The sequence below is a fragment of the Columba livia genome, chromosome 3 (assembly GCF_036013475.1).
Source record: "Columba livia isolate bColLiv1 breed racing homer chromosome 3, bColLiv1.pat.W.v2, whole genome shotgun sequence".
Taxonomy (NCBI): Eukaryota; Metazoa; Chordata; class Aves; order Columbiformes; family Columbidae; genus Columba; species Columba livia.
In genome coordinates this window covers 97,244,653-97,264,425 of record NC_088604.1, presented here as the reverse complement: position 1 = coordinate 97,264,425, position 19,773 = coordinate 97,244,653, and the positions used below count along the sequence as shown (strand labels likewise).

The 19,773-nt window shown below is 42.1% G+C and overlaps 1 protein-coding gene across 1 annotated transcript; it reads right to left on the bottom strand.

The window, feature by feature from the left end:
- Window positions 1-4,608: 4,608 nt before the first annotated feature.
- FLVCR1 (FLVCR choline and heme transporter 1) lies at window positions 4,609-19,177 on the bottom strand. Its single transcript, XM_005502767.3, has 10 exons — window positions 18,423-19,177; window positions 14,868-15,012; window positions 14,194-14,334; window positions 13,833-13,900; window positions 13,480-13,583; window positions 12,230-12,340; window positions 11,085-11,190; window positions 10,753-10,864; window positions 10,006-10,073; window positions 4,609-9,026 (listed from the first exon to the last, which is right to left on the bottom strand). Exons 1-10 carry the CDS (start codon window positions 19,065-19,067, stop codon window positions 8,964-8,966), a joined length of 1,563 nt encoding a protein of 520 aa, XP_005502824.2. The 5' UTR covers window positions 19,068-19,177; the 3' UTR covers window positions 4,609-8,963.
- Window positions 19,178-19,773: the final 596 nt, after the last annotated feature.

The following is a 19,773-nucleotide window of genomic DNA, read 5'->3' as shown; positions in this document are numbered from 1 at the left end:
CGTTTGATCCTTGAAAAGTAAAATAAAACTTGTTTGTTCGAGGCTTTTTCTCAAACTGGAAGCTATGCCGGATTGGATTGAGTAAGTAATGAAATGCAAGGTTAAACTGTGATAAGGCTGTAACCATAGTGATATGATAATGGCTGTTGATGCAAGTTTGCAGGAGTGATTTGCGTAACCACTAAGAATAATAACTTTATGTATTCATCAATGTGATCATTGAGAAAATAAATATGTAAAGTAGACAGAAAAAAAAAAAGCAAGCTATAAAAGGAATGCTTGAGGGTGTGCTTCTTTAGAGCTTTCCCCAAGGCAGCCCTTTCTGGAAACTCAACACACTATTTATTTTGCAATGATCTAGAATATAAAACATCCAATGAAGAACATCAGCAATATCTTTTGATTTCTGCCTGAGCAAGGAAAAGGACCTCTTGCAGTAATTCCACTGCAGCAAATCATCACAATGTTTATTTTGAATGGGTTTAGCGGGGCTCCAGTTGATCTCAGGCTAATCCAACAGGCAAGATTTCCAGCAAAAAAAAATCGAAGTGACAGGAAAAGCCCATAAATCAGGCCTCCCCAAAACTGCTTCACAATTTTTCTCTTTCTATCCCTCGTTGTAGGTCAGCATGTCCTACTTGGCCAGAGCTTTTGCTGACAGTGAAACAGCCCTTCCTATTCCATACTTATTATAGTCCCCTCATTCTGATCTGCAGCAAATAGTATCAGATACAGATGAAATTGTTGTTTCTCACTGGTACAGCATCAGCACCCCTATTAGCCTGCCTTACTCTTCTCTGTCTTGTTCCAAGGTTTCAGTCCCAAATATTGCTGTAGCTTGGGAAAATATTTACGTCAATACAGTTTGTTGTGAAGGTCTTACCTACCATCGTATCATGTGATTTGGTCTGTACAGCAAGCTTTGCTTATAAAAAGAAGGAAACCCTAATGCAACATTCCATAAATCTTGGCAATCTTTTTTGGACTAATTACTTCCTCTTTAACCTTTAGTCAGAGGTAAACTACCCAGCACAATCATTTCTCTTCAGGGCAACTGCATAATAAAAGTGCAGGTAATAAAGAAAGGCAGTGGCTGAAAAAAATCTGCTACTCAAAACCAAGATCTATTTTCAGCATTTGTCAGCACCTTCAGCCCTTGTGACAGGGGAGCTGCTGGTGGTGGGACCAAAGCTAAGAAGCAGAACTAACCTCCCCACCTGAGCCATCCCCAGCTGCACGGAGAGGAGTTACTGCAATCAACCCCCTGCCTGCTTCAGACTAGGAGCACAATTGCTGGTGCTGTTTAGAAATCGATTCAGCAGCATAGTTGTGTTATGGGATAGCCTGTGCCCTCTGGGTGTAACGTGATGCTGTTAGGAAACACTCTGAACTAATAGCGCCCTTATGTATTCAAGTCTTTCCAGGCAGTACTTGGAAGGGGACAGAAAAAGCTATTAACTTTAGCAACAGAATACGTCACAAGCCCAGAAACCACAAGCCCTTGAATTTAGGTGCTGTGTGAAACCTGCAAACGGAGAAACACATGACACATTGTTCTCAGAGTCACGGTGTGAGAAGATATTACTGCAGCACTGATGATTTCATCAAGCAGTTTTTGATCTGAAGCATCAAGCATCCCTGGAAGGCAGTGTTCTGCAGATTAAGATTCTCCCTCTCTAGGGAATGATTGAACAGTACTCAAAACACTGCAGGAGCCCCTCAAGGTGAGAGTAAAGTTCAAATGTTGTGGTCAGTTAAAAAACTTAAAGCTCTTAAAGGAATTACGGTCATCTGAAACTTTTTTTTTTCCCCAGTTATCTTCATAGTTTGCCATCATGTGAATAATATTGAGTTTCAGAGGTAACTAGCAAACTCAGGAACCCTACAGAGCATTTTCTGACTTTTGAATGAAAACCAGAAATGTCCTAAGTGTGATGACACAAGCTGCAGACTTCAAGGAGGCTCCATCATGCTCTGTCCTCTTCATGCACATGGACATTTCAACCCTCATGAGATCCTCACAGCTCAAGCCTGAGCAGATAGAGTAGGTCTGAGGAAAATCACATTGATTATGGGGCTCCTTGCTCTCCAATAGCCAATGGACTTCCATACCTCTTCTGGCAACAGCCTACTTTGGTAACTTTGTCAAGCTCCTGAGCCCCCGCGGGCTCCTTTACCTTTTGAAGCTTCTGTGGAGCAGTGACAAGATGAGGAATCACAGGATTTCTAGGCCTTAGGCCCTAAGTGAATTTTAGGCTTTTAGCACTAAGCTCTTCAGTGAATTTCAATTGTCCTCTGGGAGCAGGAGATCCTGTGAAGCCAGTTAATGACCCAAGACTGAGTCATTCTCACCCTAGCAGACAATCCCTCTTCATTCAGCACAGAATGTAGGTTTTGTCTAATGCCTGGAGGGTTTTTCAGAATTAGCTGGTGAATTATTCTGAAGAAATCAAGTTACCTTCCAGGAATTAATGGAAAAAACAGTACGTACAGGCTTAGCAACGGCACTGTGTTTTCATTTATTTTTCCCTTGGCAGCAGCTGGAGAATTTAATTTCTAAAAGAATAAGTAACTTCGCAGTCATCTGCAGTTCCTGTTCTACCTTATCCAAAGTAGTGATCAGCATCTGAGCAGCCTTAGAACTGTCCTGTTTTGAAAAAAAACATTGGGAAATTCCTGGTTCAGCCCAGCACAGGCTGGGAAAACCCCTGAAGCCTGGAATAATTCCCTGGGATTTTTCTGAGCAAGCGACCCTGTGCTCCAAGAACCACAGTTAATCCCTGACATCCCTAAATCACACAGTTTACCAAGAAGCTGGGTTTAGTACACGCTACATCCTTTTTGAAGCACACACAAGTACAGGTAGAATATAGAGAGAGTTTAACCAGTAAGAAATTGCTGTGACAGTGATTAAACAAACATCATAAACCAAAGTCACCTAGGCATGGAAAAATGAGGCTTTTAATCACACCTTTCCATTTCCCAAAATCAGCTCACGAGGATGCACATTCACTGCCTTGTCTAAAAAACAGTTGAACTCCAACCTGCGTAGCTGCAGCTGCAGTGACAGCACTTCTGGGCTCACGCGGGGCATCTTTAACCAGTTTTTAAAAAAAAGATTGCTTTCTCAATAGTTTTCTACCTGCATGGAGCTTATAGCTTTTGTAGGGTCTTGTTCTCTTATTTCTAGAACTCATCATGCACGGTCACAATTCTGACAGTGCCCCTTAGATACTACAACCTTTTCTAATGGCCTAAGCATTGTTACAGCTGGAAGCAGTTTATTGAGAAAAGAATATCTGATATTAAGCAGATATTACCCAGCCTCGCTAACCAGTAACAATGCCGAACTGCTGCCAGTACTTAGCCTTTTTTTTTTCTGGGACATACCTCCTTTCTACAAAGTTCAGGATATTATTGCTTTGTCTTCTGAAAGATATTGTTTAACTGAAGATATAAATATTGATTTGGCAGATTGTCAGATAAGGCCATTGTGAAGGAGAGCCAGGAGGAAATCCAACAGGCTTCTAAGAAACCTTCCCACACGCATGTTTTATCCATGCACAAACTGCATCACTTCATGTAAGGGTTAATACTTGTTAGTTATGGATATATAATGCCTCTTCCCAGCTATAGAAACAACAACAAAATAAGTATTTTCCCTCAATAATGATTTTGACTGATCATAGCCAAGATGGCTTCACACCTCCCACTTACCTGAGGAACTTTCTGGCATTTTTTTCAAGTAAGACTGAGTGTCTGCTAAAGAATGAACTCTAAGGCAACAATAATTTGCTGTAGTTGTTCCTTCCCAGCTGTGGGAATGTTTGAATTGCAATGCTAAGTGAGGTTATAGCCCACAGCTTTCACACAGATACTGTAAGAGGAATACAACCCTGTGGTCCCGGTTGTAAAATCATGAGTCCAACTAAAAGTTCAGCCCACTGCTGAACTGGATGCTAGCGTCGCTTTGTAACAAAAGGTTCGTGTTTCCTGTGCTCTGCAGCACCTGCAACGTCCTCCTGTGAAGATCCTCATACAAATAGCTCAGAGGTAATTCCAGTTTTGTGGAGAAGGGAGATTAAAAACACAAAGTTTCTTACAGTGACTCTGCTTTCTTTGAAGCAGGTTCCACAGACTTACCTGGCTCGCAGCTGATGTGCTGGCGATCCACACTGAACACCTGAGCGTAAGCACCAGAACCCTACAGAGCATTCACTGAGGTCCTGCTGTGCTCCCACTGAAGACAGCTTTGCTTTTAGAAACAAAAGCTGGGCCGTAACTCAATGTAATGTCTCACTTTGTCCTCTCTAAGAAGTTATTATACCCTCTCTCCCTAGATAATCGCTCTACAGCTGGGTGCTTTTTTAAAATAGTATTTGCATTGCCCTTAAGGAGATGACACCGGATTGCTCTGATTCAGGTGTTAGCTGCACTTTTCCTCACAGACCTTTTCCAAAGCAAAGGAGGAGAAATCCCTGTGCTGGAGCAGTGCAACTCTGTTACTGATGCTAATACTTTAATTCTATGCCCTGAGAAAATTTTTCTATAAGCCAACGCTGTTCTGTATAATACATTTACATACCCCACATACAAGCACTCTGCATATATGTGTGCATGCATGTTTATTAATGACACAGTGTATCATCTGACATCATCTGACAGCTTTTAAGGAAAAAAATGAATCATTTTTAGAGCCTCAGCTGTATCAGCAGCTGTCAAAAATCATAATCTTCGTTCTGATCAAGTTACACGTTATACACTTTATTAATAACATGTAATGGTAAGGAATGATGCTACCCACATATACACATACGTACAATATTGCAATCTGAGAATATTCATAAGGAATTTTTAATTTTCTCTTGAAACAAAGAATGGGACACTAACAAAACCAAAATATTAAAGCAAAAATCTTGGTTATCTTCATGAGAAGAACAAAGACATCAGCAGTAAGTAACACGGGTCTTAACATGGAAATACATTTCTCTTAGGAATATTTTTTGCTTAATTCATTCCAGTTCATGCATTAACATCCCTTCTTCCTCTTCACAGACTCCAGACCAAATGGTGGTGGTAGGGAAATCACATGGGATACAATAACTTAGCCGGTGGTCTATGAATCATTAGTAGCTTATAACACTCAAGGTGGTACATACACGTACTGAAAGGCAGCAACTGAAAAGGTCACACGTTCCCACTCACATAGGAAGACTCATGAGTTCACAGAATGGAAAAATGAAAGCAGTAAGTGCTTATACCTTAACCCAGTGTCACTTGGTTGTAGGTGAATGAGACAGTACAAAGACTTCTCAAAAAGCATTTTTTCATTAGGCAACTTGGGCTGGCTGCTCTCATCACACACTCCAGTGATTGTCTCTGAAACAACAGACTGCATTGGACAAAAGGAATGATCAAAAGGATGAAGTTAGGGAAGCCATGTTAACCTGAAATGATTCAGATGTATTCTCCCCACTTCATCCCTTGTTATTTCTCCCTCATAAAACATGAGCATTCAGCAACAGAAAGAGATGTTATTAAAGACAGGCACCCATCTACAAAATAAATGCTCTGAAGGACTTCTCTACAAAGCTGAAGAAGAAAGCTCCCAATTACAGAAATTCCAGACTATTCCTTACAGGCCTGATATTTTCACACCCAGCCAACAGAAACGATGGTTTTAAGGCCATGTTAAAAACCCTAAATAGAAATGGGTTAATGTTCTCTGTGTCTCTCCCACTTAAGTTAGCAAAATTTTAACATGGTCTGGAAGAAACAAACAAAGATAGAGCTATTTTAAAGGCTAATCTCCAAATCTTGTAGCTGAAAATTAGCAACTACAGACCCTGGGGGGGTCTCTGGGAATGTGCGGGCAGCCCCCTCGCTGACACTCACCACGAGTGCTCTTTCATCCTCTAGTTCCCTCAAAGCGCTCAAAATTAAAACGTATTGAAAAGCAAAAGCTGATGCGTGGGACTGGGATACCTCTCCTCACTTGGTTTCCCACTCCCTACTCTCATAGTTGACATATAATTCCATTCATTGAACAATTTGCTCTTTAAGCAGTTATGATTTTTTAGCCCCCACCTCTACTCTTACTGGAGGGCTGAGCCACAATCTCAAGGCTGAGAGTCAGAGACCCTGTTTCAGGTTCCAGATGGATGTTTGATTGGGTGGATGTTTGTTTAAAAACAAAAATTAAAAGCAAAAAACCCGAAGCCCAAACTACCCCAAATTTATTTCTGCCATGAGCTAGAACCTCAGTTTCTTGACAGATTATAATATTATTACATAAAATACTGGTTTGTTCTTCATTTGCTTGTTATTTTGCTGCTGAGCCTTTTATTTGAATACTTAATCGTTGCCTGGAAATAGCTCACAGGTTTCCAACTTCCAGGCTCTTTTTAGAGGGGGAATATGAAATCCAGGATGTAATTAAGCCTTCATTATTAGGAATATTTTCTTTTCGGGGACCCAGCAGGGTTTCCAGGATGTCAGAATCTTGTTTGGACCTTTTCAGAGGGTAGCCAAGTAATTTGGCAGAAGATAAAAAACACAAGGAGCCAGATTTTTTTCAATAATCAGCTGAACATAACTAAAGAAACTGGAAACCAGTAGTGAGGAAATGAATTTAAAAAAATATTTAAAATAAAAGAAGAAAAAAGCTGCATCTTTGAATTTGAACAGTATGTACTGGGCGTCTCAGAAAGCATCCTGGATACTGCCAAAGACTTCCTTTGGACATCTGCACTTCCTCCAAACCGTAAAGACATTGTCTTGTTCAGATTTTGCAACAGCAGAAGTACAAAGTACAAAGCACAAAGCAACCAAGTACCACACACACAAATAGTTACTGAATCTGTACCTTGTGGAAGAACTTACATATTTTGGCATACGTTATTATCAGTTTTCCAAAGGGAAAAGCCACCCGCAGATATGAAAAGGAAAGAACTTTCACTTTGCTCACTCAGGCTGAAAACGTGTACAGATGGGGCAGCTTATATCACAGCAAGTCACTGAATGTAAAGAACTAACATAATGAAAGCATCTCTGCTTCCACCCCTATGCTCTTGCCTGCTGTTTGAATATCTATGATTATTTTGCCTGTATTCACCTACGTCACCAGAGGACTCTTCCTATAGGGCTCTCCTCTCCAAGAGCAGCAAGGGGGCTCATTTTCTCTGTAGTACTGGACCTGGCAAAAAGACACAGAGCTGTTTTTGAAAGGTGAGTGTTCCAAGCATACCTAGCTTATTCTGATATGTATATTGCCATTCTTCCCATGTCCGAAGCATTTATCATACAAAATGTTAAATCGAGATCATCGTGTTCAGAGGCTAAGTTTAGTAAGCTAAGTTCACAGGGTCCTTTTTACATAAGAGGATTCTCTAAACCTACAGTGAAACAAGAAAAAGAAAAGCATTTATCAATACTTATTATACTGAAAGTCTATCTTGGAATTAAAAGGTTCACCATACCCAACTGTAAGAATCCATAGAAAAACAAGTAGGATCCGGCCTTCTGGATGGCACTACATCTGTGGGAACTCAAAGCAGACGGCATCATTGATGGCACTGAACCTGCAGGCTCAACTTAAAGGCTGCTAAAGCTTAAATGTCTGCAGAAAATCTGCTAACTCAGGTCTGACTTCTGCAATAATAGTAGGGCCTCAGTATATTGTAGTGCTGTCAGTTCTGTAGGTGTGGAGATAGAGTACAAGGTAAAGGAGAAACACTGCAGTGAGAAATCCACATCCCAAATTCAGACAAATGTAATAATACAAGGTCAATGTTAGTGAAGTCTGCTCCTTTTGTAGCTAAGGTGCATGACATAAACAGTGAATATTTCATCAGACAAAGTGAAGCATCACTATTTTCAGTCATCCTTACAGCTTTTAACAAACTGTGAAAGACATGATTTAAGTTATATGAGTGCAAAAATTTCATGAGGCAAATGATACAATTCATAACGCAGAGAAATAAATGCAAAAATGACAGAACACATTTTCTGATACTCTACAAATACTCAGAGGATGTTTAACATACAAAACGGAATGTCTTCAGCAGCAATGATTATACTCAAGATGAGCCAAGGATCTTCTTTACAAAGTGAAGGCACCAGCTCTTTGTAAACTCTCACTTTAACTGAGAAAGCGCTTAAAATATTCCATGGAGGCAACCTGTGTGGCAGTATTTCATTGCCTGTAAATACTTCACAGTAGAGATACCAAAGGTCTTTCACCTCCTTTTTGACTGTATTTAATAAGAAATGTTTTTTCTTCAATTTGTCTAGTAGGAAACTCTTTACACCTCCCCAGAAACGTTACAATGGATGTTACCGTGTTTTCTCTTATCTGCCTTCTGATATCTATCGAGAAGTTTCAAGGCAAAAGAAATGTCAGATGCCAGTATGGAACACACACATTTGTAGTCATCTCTTGTTTTCAGTATTGTGCTATCGACAGTTTCCCAGAAGGAACCGTTGGCTTACATTAAAAACGCAAATACATTTAAAAAAATAAGGAACTTGTGAACATCTTCCAGCTGTGCAGCTACCTATTCTCTGACTTTTCAAATGCAGTAGCAAAGACTGAACAAGAAATTAACTACCTCTCGATTCTTCAGGAAAAAGATTAGACACTCCTGATCATGATGATTGTACTTCAAGATTCCAGATTTTTTCAAGTGTGCATCCTGAATGTACATGTCATAGCACGGAGAGTATTCACACAGTTCTTTATAAATGAAACTGCAAAACTTGAAAAGTGTTAAAATAAATATTCCATACAAAGGTGAATTCTTTACATCTTGGGCAAAATGAACTGAGCATCTTCATAGTTTCCACCTCACAACTATCACCAAGCACATTTTGCTACTCATACACACAAATCCAGTGATTACACCAATTAATATCGTCCAGTATGCAACCAAACTTGTGCGTTTCTAAGTCACCTTATTTCAGTTTTATAAATCCGACTGAATTTTTAATGTAGTACTTTCAGGTTCTACAGGACTGTCAACTGGTACCTGGAGAGGGGGAAAAAAGCAGGAATTAAGCTGTTACTCAGAAGTTATTCCCAACCTCAGTATTCTTGGGTAATTATTAGGCTAGACTCCAATAGTATATGTGGTTAATAAGCCAAATCAGGCATTTATAGAAAGCCCTATTTTCCCTTCTCTCTGTAATGGAAAAGAAACAAAACTAAGCAAAAGAAACCCACATAAAAAAATACACATACAGAATTGAGTTTCTTGGTACAACTCTAAAGTATGTATTTACTGCATATAGATATTTATCACAAGGAGATTAACTTTCCTTTTTTTTCCTCCAGAAAATTTCCAACAGAATCTTGATGATCAAGGTTTGGTATCAAAGTGCTATTGTACCATATAAAGCAGGCAGCTCTCAATTATTTATGGTAATATCAGACTGAGGACCCCAGCCTTTTGTTATATCCTGGCTAATACAAATGACGTTGTGTGACAATTTAGGCTAATTAACAGACAAATCACGGACCACTGCCTACAGGCAGCACATACATCCCCAATACAGCCCCATCCTGGATGGTAAACTCACACAGTATAGAAACTGTGGCATGACTGCTGTTCCTCAGACACTGACGTCACTTAAAGGGACTGCAGGTATTTTAAATAACATATCTAGTCTATAGCAGAGTCTCCTAACCCAATGCACAATAAGGCTTCACAATCTACAATGCTACCTGCAAATATGAAGAAGCAAAATTCAAGCACTAAAATCAGAGATTAATATTAGCCACTTAAAATTCAGAAAGATCTGAGAGCAGAAGGTCTTTTACATTCTTTCACAGGAGCTAAGGGGAAAAAGGTATCTGATGAAGCATCCCATGTGGCTCTGTTGTTCCAAACCAGCATGGAAACACTCATAAGTTCTTGTCAATTACTCTTGCTGTTAGTATTATTATGCCAATAGAAGCCAAGCATTCAAGTACAGTAATAACATCACAGTAAAAGAGTCATCACTTACAGCTTTAACATCCAAATTCATAATCCCCGAATTCACATTGTGTCTTCTCAAATCTGATTTTATTAAGGCTGAAATAAAAAATACAGAGAAAGCTTGTTCACAACTTTGCAATGACATGCATTTCAAGGGAAATGTTTGTACAGAGGAAGCACATAGGAGCGGCTTTCAGCACATATTCAAAACACCTGTATTCATTCTTTTGGGATTTAAACTTACAATTTGAACTTGCTGCTCACAATGCACATGTAGAAAATGACAATAAAAGCTTTTAAACCATGATTACTTAAATCAAAACTTGATGGTTTGGGCACTTTAAGTACATCTGTAAGTACCAGGATGTGTAAGTCACTGATACAGTTTAACAGTTTAGGAATACAGCAGCAGTATTGGGAAAACTGAAAAGTGTCTCCATTTATGTTTTTGTTTACTATCCTACTCTACATACAGACATCTGCCTCAAATTTAAGACATGACTCAAGAAATAGGTGACAGATGGCTGTTCATATGTTAGCAACATCATCCTTAAAACAAAGGGCATGCGCAGAGCAAGTATTGAAAGTGAAAAACAAAGAAACCCAAACCCTGCACTTAACTTATCACTTCTGTCCTCAGCCCAGACAGGAAGCCACATATTTAAATCCCAGATGTCTGAGACACCTAAAAACTACCCAGAAATTCACTGTCTCAAAAAACCCTCCACATTTTTACATTAAAGAGAAACCATTACTTACATTTCTGATTAATTACCTGTTAAGATAATGCCCACAAAAATCCAAGCACAAAGAAAGAGGTTTCCTGCACGAGGACTGTAGTCTGTTGTGAGTTTTCCTTGAACAAGTGTAAAGATGATTCCAAATATCTATAAACAAACAAATAACTTCATCAAGATGACAAAGAAAAGTCTCATCACTTTGCCTTGCAAAGTTTCAGGTCACATCTTACAAAAAACAAAGTAAAAAAATAAAGACTACTGCAAGTAGTCTCTGGACTTAGCAGCAGAGTCTAAGAAAGCCTCCTTAGATTTGAACTGAGCAGCCTTCCTGAACATTACTTCACTCAAAAAAATAAAATTATATAACCTGTGCTGATGCATTGAGGAGACCTGAGGAAGTGCCTTCAGACTCTGGGTATGTAATTTCCACAGCAAATTCAAACCCAAGTGGGAGATAGCCAGTCATGAAGAACCTGTTGAAGAGAAAAGTAAGAGGATGACAGGTGTGGCCTTCATCTATTACTAGAGCTAAGAAAATCAAACATAAACACACGGTATTATGAATTAGTCGGTATTCTGAACTGTCTGTTTTCAAGAGGTAACATGATTCAGTACTTGGTTTGCTTGCCTCATTCACCCAACCTCATCCAACAACTTTAGCCATACATCTCTCTCTTTAGGACAAAGATGTCTTGTTTCCCAAAACCACCTGCATTCTACTCTGTACATATGAAACCACCTTCTCTGACCAACCACTCCATAATAGAAGACAATAACTTTCAAATGAAAGACATTAATGAACTGCATCATTTGATCACCCCAAACATCCATGCTGGAGGACAAAAAGACACCATCAGTGGCAGTGAGGTTGGACACTGGAAGGGACACTAGAACCTGCTGTAGAAGAAGCTGAGGGGACTCATGGCTGACAGGAAGAGCAGGAGCTAAATGCAGCTGAGGTTGGGTGACTGTTTTTTTAGACTAAAACTCTCAGGACATTCCTGGCTCTACCTTGACTGCTGTGTCTGGATACAGCACTATTCCCTCAGCACCTTTGGGGGCTTTTAGATTATGTATCTGTGAGAAGTACTTGTGCTCTTCTGAGTGAACAAAGCACCCAGCACATCAGCTGGACCATCAAAATATAAATTAATCAAAACACACAGAAGCCAGTCTTCCAAGATTTGCTCAGTTAAACTCTAAACACTTATCCACTGGTCAACAGCTGCAGACAGCTTTTTGAATTGGAACAAAAAAACTGACGATATACAGACTTCTATTAGGTCCATAAAAATGTTAAATGAAATCCACTGGAAAGTGAGTTACTTTAGATTTATTCTGCCCTAACAGAAGGTGAAACCCTAGTAAACCATCTCTGTACTGTGATCTATAGGCATAGCTTGAAAGCATGGATGGCAACAGAATATACAGTAGAATCGTTTGGTTAAAACAGTTAAATATTGTTGCTGGATAGAAATGCAGTAAGTCTTCTAGTCCTCTTTAATTGCTCACCCAAGTACTCCTCCAGTCACGAACACTACTATAAGGTATCCGAGGTCCAGGGTGAAAGTAAATACCAGCAACCCAATGAAAGAGAGAATGTAAACAATCAAAGTAGTTTGCCTGCAATGCAACCAAAAAAAAAAAAAAAATAACATTGTTAACATAAAGTCATAGCATATTGCTGATACATGGAAAAGTAACGTAAACATTACTTACTCTCTAACAACTGACATTCTACAGCTATGAAATTTGTTTCTTGTAATTCTGACTCCAACATATCATCCAGTGAGAACATATCGCTTCCTGAACTCTTTATTGCCTTAGTTATATGGCTGCTTCACTCAAGGCTGAGAGACCTACTCAAGAGTCTCAAAGAATGGACGAACACAGCAGATACTATTACCTTAAGACTGTTTTAGCTCTCCGCTATGTTGTGCCTCTTGGCCATTCTGCAGTGCTGCCCATTACACAATACATCAATACATGAGCAGCCAAATCAAACATCACTAGTGATAAAACTCAGCCGAAGAGGCAAGTCAAGCAAATCTAGAGACAATATTCTATTATTTTAAATTTGGATTATGAGATGTCATCCAAAACATTAAAGCATGTATAACTTATTTATAAGCCAAAGCACATGCAGAAACAAAACCAATCTAGAGCATCAACATCGGTTAGGTTCCTACAGCTCTTGCTGTACAAGGAGTCACTGAGGGAGAACTTCACTGCAAGCAGCGCTCCAGGGCACTGCCCACCCCTGGGGGCACCACACCACCAGTGATGGACCCGGGAGCTCCTACCCCAGAACACAGCTCTGCTCCATGGGCATCCACTGAATGTTATGTTTACAAATATGCCCAGAAGTAGTAAAACAAAAATTTCCATCCACTGCCCATTTTAGAAAGCAATGGTTTTGAGCCTTCATGCTTTCCCAGAAGGAGCCCACGGGGCCACCTGGCCGCTGTTTATAGGACATGCAATGCTTTCCTTGGTAGCATTTAACTCCTGCAAAGACAGGAATTGATAGAAAACCCCTTTCATCTTTGCATTCTCCTCTCTCATTTCTTTTGGCCAAGAACCAACAGGAGTCTCAAGCTTTTGCTGTAGCCTCAGAAACCTGTCTTCAGCAAGGCCACTAAAAGATCAAGGATGAACTGCATTTTACCATCAGTTCACTTCAGACCTTATGTCGAGGTATTCTGTAATGCAAGTGCACCGCTCTCCTACCCCTAACCCCAGACATGCCTACCCACACTTACTTGTATGTTTTAGTGTAATCCAGCCACAAACCACAAATAATCGAACCCACCATTCCTGCCACCACCAGTGTCAAGCCAATTCTCCCAGCGTTCACTTCTTCTCCCTTTCAACAAATATTTATATGGTGCTTATTAATAACTTGCTTCCACTCAGAGTCAAGTTCAGACCTCTTGGCAGTCATAAGCGCAAACAAACATTCCTATGACTCCCATTATGTGTATGGTGCAAGAAACTGTAGGGGGGTATAAAGGAAACCAAACGTCTGAGCCCACATTAACACCTACATTATTATAAACATCACCTCTGCAAATGTACAGAAAAAACAATTACAAAGGAGATCCAAGAAACTTACCTCATAATGAGTTACTATCATCTGATTTAACAACGTGGAGACAGAATAAAACACCCCAGTCATAATACCTGCAGTACCAAAAGAAAAAATTCAGTTATTCCACGTGTAGCCACACAGATCTGTTACTCTAAAGAGTTAATCTTCTGACACAAATTAGAGGCAAAATCTTTTATCTGCCAGGTAAAATCTGTTCACCCGACCTACAAATGTTATTTTAAATTCTGCAGGATTTTCCAGCACTGGCTGCTGAATAAGTTTGACACTCCCTCCCACATAAAAAAAACACCACAACTAAAACTCTGTGTGCTTGGTGCACACATTCAGCTGTTCTGCCAGAGTACAGCCTGACAGCTCCACTTACCGTAACTGATCAGCAAGAGTACAAACGGAATGTTTTTGAACAAGTTTATGATCGACTGCTTGTAGGAGTAATCCTCGGGAGGCACAGTTTGCAGGACTGCTTGAGAGTGGCTAGGAGGGTATTTGGGCTTTTCTTCAAACACTGAGGAAAAAGAAGAAGGAACAGTTTTGATTTGTCTTTACCAGATTAATGCTTTTTATTTTTGAGGTGTTTCAGCTTGATGAATTTCACAAGTTTAATTTGTGGTTTAAAACACTTCCATAAAAAATATTCTAGATTTTCCTCATGTAAGAATTAAGTCACAGTCATAATGGATGCGCTAATTATTTGGTCATGTTTGATTGCTACCAACATATGATCAAACACAGACTTCATCTGCAATGTGTCTAGACCTTCATATTGGAATTGTAAGATTAACAGAGAGAATTCACATTATATCATGCTGTCCTTGTAGCAGAAAGCTTAAGTGAACTAAATATTGAGTGGTAACCCCATGTGAAGCACGACATTCAGCAAACTGGTTGTCACTTAACCCTGGCACATCAGGTAAGTGAGCACAAGTGAACTGGAGAAAACGTAACCTCAACTGCTTTGAGCAAAGTGAGATGCTTCAAGTGAGATGTTGTAAACACTCCCTATGGTCGTAATTTAAATTACAAGAACGGAACGCTTACCAACTCCTGTTAAGAAGAACAAAAGCGTGGACACTATTGCTGTTCCATAGAACATGATGCTGATGTTATGCGCCATTAGATCAATATCGTTAGGTGTATTCGGAACCAAAACAGGTGGCAACAAAAAGCCAATTGCAGTGCCAAGCTGTAAAGCAAGAAAAGAAAACCAAAAATCATTTCCCGGTGAACTAAATATTAACAGAACAGCCCTACCGGGTAGAATTCAGAATTTACATAATAATAAGTACTAATAAAACTACAAAGGAAGAGCATTCAGTTTAGTATAATGCTGCTGAGCCATTTGCTCTCAATGACATTTCATAATCAGGTCTTCCATAACTCAGGTTTTAACCTTTTCATTTCTAAATTAAACTACAATACTATATCTAGTATGCAGCACATCAAACAACTAAGCATCAAGGAAGACTTTTTTCAGAATCTTTCATAGGAAAATACTGTGCATGCACATAAATTAGTCTCGATCATCCTGCAACTGAAGACCTAGAGATGACAGAAGACTCCAGCTACTCTTGTAGAAACGCTCTTTTCTTCTTCTCAATCAAAACACTTCTACCTGACAGAGCAGTAATACAGACTGCCATCATGGTTTATTGCAGAATGCACAGAGCAGAGAAAAGCAAAAGAAAAGCAAGAGAAAAGGAGCATCCTTTTTAAGGAACACAAAAACAAAACCTACATCTGCAAGTATTGCTAAGGCAATAAAGAAAATAATCACAAAATAAAGTAGCGGTGGGTTTGTAGCAACTGATTTTGAACTAAAGAAAGACAAAAGACTGAAATTTTTGGTATATATAAAAAGCATTTTAAAACATGAAGAAACAACAGCCTTGGACTACTCTCCACTTTACCTTTGCTGCTCCTCCAAAACTAAACTGCATTTTGAAGTGTTAGAACTCTTTTTTTTTTAAATAAAAAACAAACAAAATGCATCTATTTCAGGTAAAACAAAACAAATATTAAAAGAGCACCAAAGACTGTTAGAATAGCAAGTCCAACACTCAAATTAAAGGTGTGTCAATGTGCTTGAAAAGTGCCCTTTGTGCATATGCCTGCTGAGGGCTTTGCTGTTTTGATTGCGGTGGGTTCTGTTGGGTTTGTTTGTTTGTTTGTGGGTTTTGATGTGGCTTGGGGTTTGGTTTTTTTTTTGGTTGTTTGTTGGTTTTGGAGGGTGTTTAGTTTGGTCTTTCGTTTGTACTTTAGTTTTAGGTTTGTGTGGGGTTTTGTTCTTTTTGTTGTTTGGTTTGGTTTGTTTTTTTCCCAACAGACCATCAGATTTACACAGTATCCAGTGCTCACATAAAGAATGTTTCTTTTTACCTCACCCTTCAGTGTAAGAACCCTACAAACATGAACTGAGTACACAATTACTCTCACTATTTTTCTATAGGTATGTTTTTTACACCCCTAATGTGAGCCAATACAGCACCCACAATATTCCAAGAAAGTTAAGTGACACTGTTTCACACCTTTTACATCTAGAGAGGTCAAGGCCAGAAGGACAGAGAGTTTCAAATGAATATGGTATGCCCAGTTTGAGATGTTCATCACTTCTGGAAATGTGTCACTCCTAACAACCCTTGACAGGTACATCACCGTGTTCCCAGGGATTTGCGTTTCAATTGTGAACAATCAGATCAGCATCTCAAGAGATAAGGGGTGCGATCTGATTTGTGATAATTACTCTGTTTCTCCTCTGCCTGCAGTTGCCAGTCCTGTTTGCTGTAGCTCTGAGGTTATGCAAAATATCTGATAAGAGATTGGCTGACCTACAGCCCAATTTGTTACAGCAACCCGATTCTCTTACAGATTCTCTTACATTGTTCACCTCCTGCAATTGAACATGTACAGTGAGACTCTGCCACAATGTATCTGCAAAAGTCAACTGCACTGGGATATACAGACAATATTTCTAACCTCCAAGTGCCTAATTTGTCATTTCACTACTCTACTCTTTCAATCTAGCTTTTTAGAAGTTTTAAGGAAGCAAAAACTGAGAACAAAGACATTCTATGGTTTGACACCATAAGGACTGGGATCCTAAGACCTATGCAGCACGCAGCTCTGAGCCAGCAGGGTACAGTGTAGCTGCAGGAACACACTTCATCAGCGTGTTTCACAGGTATTTCCCTGGCAGAGGACTGCCAAGCATGTCGGAACACTAAGATCAGTCCTAGTTTCTGGAGGTGAACATGCTCCAGAGGTAATTAAGGTCTATTTTGTTCACACCTCTGCTCCTGTCTTGCTTGTCCCTCTTTCTCGTGGTTCCTACCCTCACCATCCCCGCACCACTGCTCCTTGTCCTTCCCTGCTGCAATGCCCATATCTCAGCATCTGAGCAAAGCATCCATTTCAGGCTCCCGGATGGATCCTTGGCACTGTACTGCCAATCTGAGACCCCAGTAAATCCTTGCTACTGTGAGTACTGGTATGAGTCTGGAAGAGTAGAAATTTAGCTGCCAAAGAAACCTTAAACTTGATTCTAGGACACAGATGCAAAATGTCTGCACAAGTGCTAAAACAACCAACCAACAGCCCCCAAAGTTTTCAGTCCAAAAGGGACAGTTGACTTGTCCACTGGAAGACCTCGATGCTAAAAAAATAGTTTTGGAAATACACTGGGAAAACTGTAAACAGCCACGTATGAGATAATGAGCAACCCTAACTGTAAATATGTAACACTAATATTGCTGCTGTAATAATCCAAAGTGCACAAGCATAAAATCTTTAGACTCATATGATGAAAAATAACCTCCCCCGTCACCTTAATCAAACTGTACCTACAACCTCAGCCTGCACCAGTGATGCTGATTGGGATCTTAACGTTTTTTTGCCACAAAAGAGCAGGGACAGTGGCAGGGGCCAAGAACAAGGCTATGGGAGGAAAAAAACCCATCTGTATCGTATCTTCAACTGTGAGTTCAGATATGCCCGTTCCAGCACTCTGAAACTGGCCAGGACCAGGGACCTCGAGGAAATCCTTGACTCAGCAGCTCCCCACAGAGCCGTGAACTATCACAGCGGCACAGAAAACTTCATGAGTCACTAGGGCATCAACTGCTGGCGCTGAGCAATATGAGGCCATAATTTAAAAAGTGGGAATTAATGTACGGTGGCATTGGGGGCCTCTATGATGAAGTTCACATATTTCACCCCTCTCCAGCTGGGGGTGGATTGAGTCAGATGAATTATGTCAAGCGCAAGAGACGGGATGCTGAACGCAAGAGGAAGAGAAAGCAGAGCAGGATGACTTCTGAAAAGAGTCTCGACTGAGGTGCTGCAGGCAGCTGGCAGAAGTGTGGGAGCTGCTCCATGCTGCCACATGGCACCAGGGTCCTGCAAGGCCAGGCTGGCCGGGCAGAGTGAGACACAACATCACCCGCTCCATCATATTTCCCCTCTCCAATGCTGCCCTGTTTCTTGAAGAATACTGTTTCCCACTTTAATGACTGTTTTTTCAACCAATGCCGCACCAAACCCTAAGGAAGCCCACTTCTCCAAAGCATCCCTCGCCCGTCCCTCCCCGTTCTGCCTCACCTGGTTGCCCAGCACGGCCACGGCGCAGGCGGTGGAGACCTCGGTGGGGCCGAACCAGACGGAGGCGATGCGTGAGGGCAGCCCCAGGATGAAGACCTGCGCCACGGCGCACACGGTCTGCGCGGCCAGGGTGAGCGGGTAGCGGCTGGGGGCCAGGCTGCCGCACTTGAGCCAGGCGCCCAGAGCGTTGAGCCCGGAGCCCAGCAGGGCGGTGAGGCGCAGGCCGCGGGCGTCCAGCAGCCAGGTGGCGGGCAGGATCAGCGGCACGTAGGCCACCATGTACACCATGGAGAGCCAGTCTACCTGCGTGAACGAGACGCCGTAGAAGCCGGCGAAGACGTTGCTGAGGATGCTGTACTGGATCCACTGGAAAGCGTTCACCAGCGAGTAGCAGCTGAAGACGGCCAGCACCGCCAGCCGCCGCCGCGACAGCCGCGTCTCCGGCCGCCCGGCTCCCGCCGCCAGCATGGCCTCGGCCTCCGCCGCCCGCGCCTCGCCGCCCGCCGGGGCCGCCTGCCCGCCCTCCTCCGCTTCCTTGCCGGGGAGGAAGCCGTTGCAGCGCGGCAGGGGGGGCACGGCGGCGGCCGCCGGCATCTCCCCGCTGTCCCCCTCCGCCTCCTCCTCGCCGCCGCTGTCCTCCACCATCTCGGCTGTCTCCCCGCCCAGCCTTCCCGGTGGTGGCGGCGGCGAGCGCAGCCCGGCTCTGCCCGCCAAGGTCACCCGCCTCCCGCTCCGGCTCCGCCGCCGCCCCGCCCCGGCGGCACAGCCCGGCCCAGCCCAGCCCAGCCCAGCCCGGCGGGCGGGGCGGAGCGGAGCGGAGCGGAGGTGGCCCCGGGGAAGCGAGCGGGGATCGCGCTGGGTACGGCAGCGGCCGAGTGGATTCAAAGGGCTATCGCTGCAGCCCTGGTTGCAGGGAAGGTGTTGGGGTGTGCATGTGCGCATACGTGTGTATATATATATATATATGCCTATACTTCTTACTGTCTTTTACACTGCCCCTGCAAGTGACTGAGAACCATACAGAGACAGCAATGATGTACGTGATGCCCGGAGTATCTCTGAGGAAGGAGCAGCTCAGTGTCGCTCCTGTGGTCACTTTTTTGGCAGGGGTGTCCTGCGCAGGCGAGCCCGAGCGGTCACAGACCTGCCCTCGGTGGCTTGTCCCCCGGGCACATCGCAGGCTGCTGTGCTGGCTGTGCCACGGGCACACAGGCCACGCCGCTCCCATCACATCCAGGGAAAAACACTGGCCTCCTGCTGTGATAACAGGTTTGTCTCTTTGCATTTGTAGTACAGAGACATGTACTGATGTGATGAGACACAGACGGGCAGTGGCAGAGGCCTGAATTGC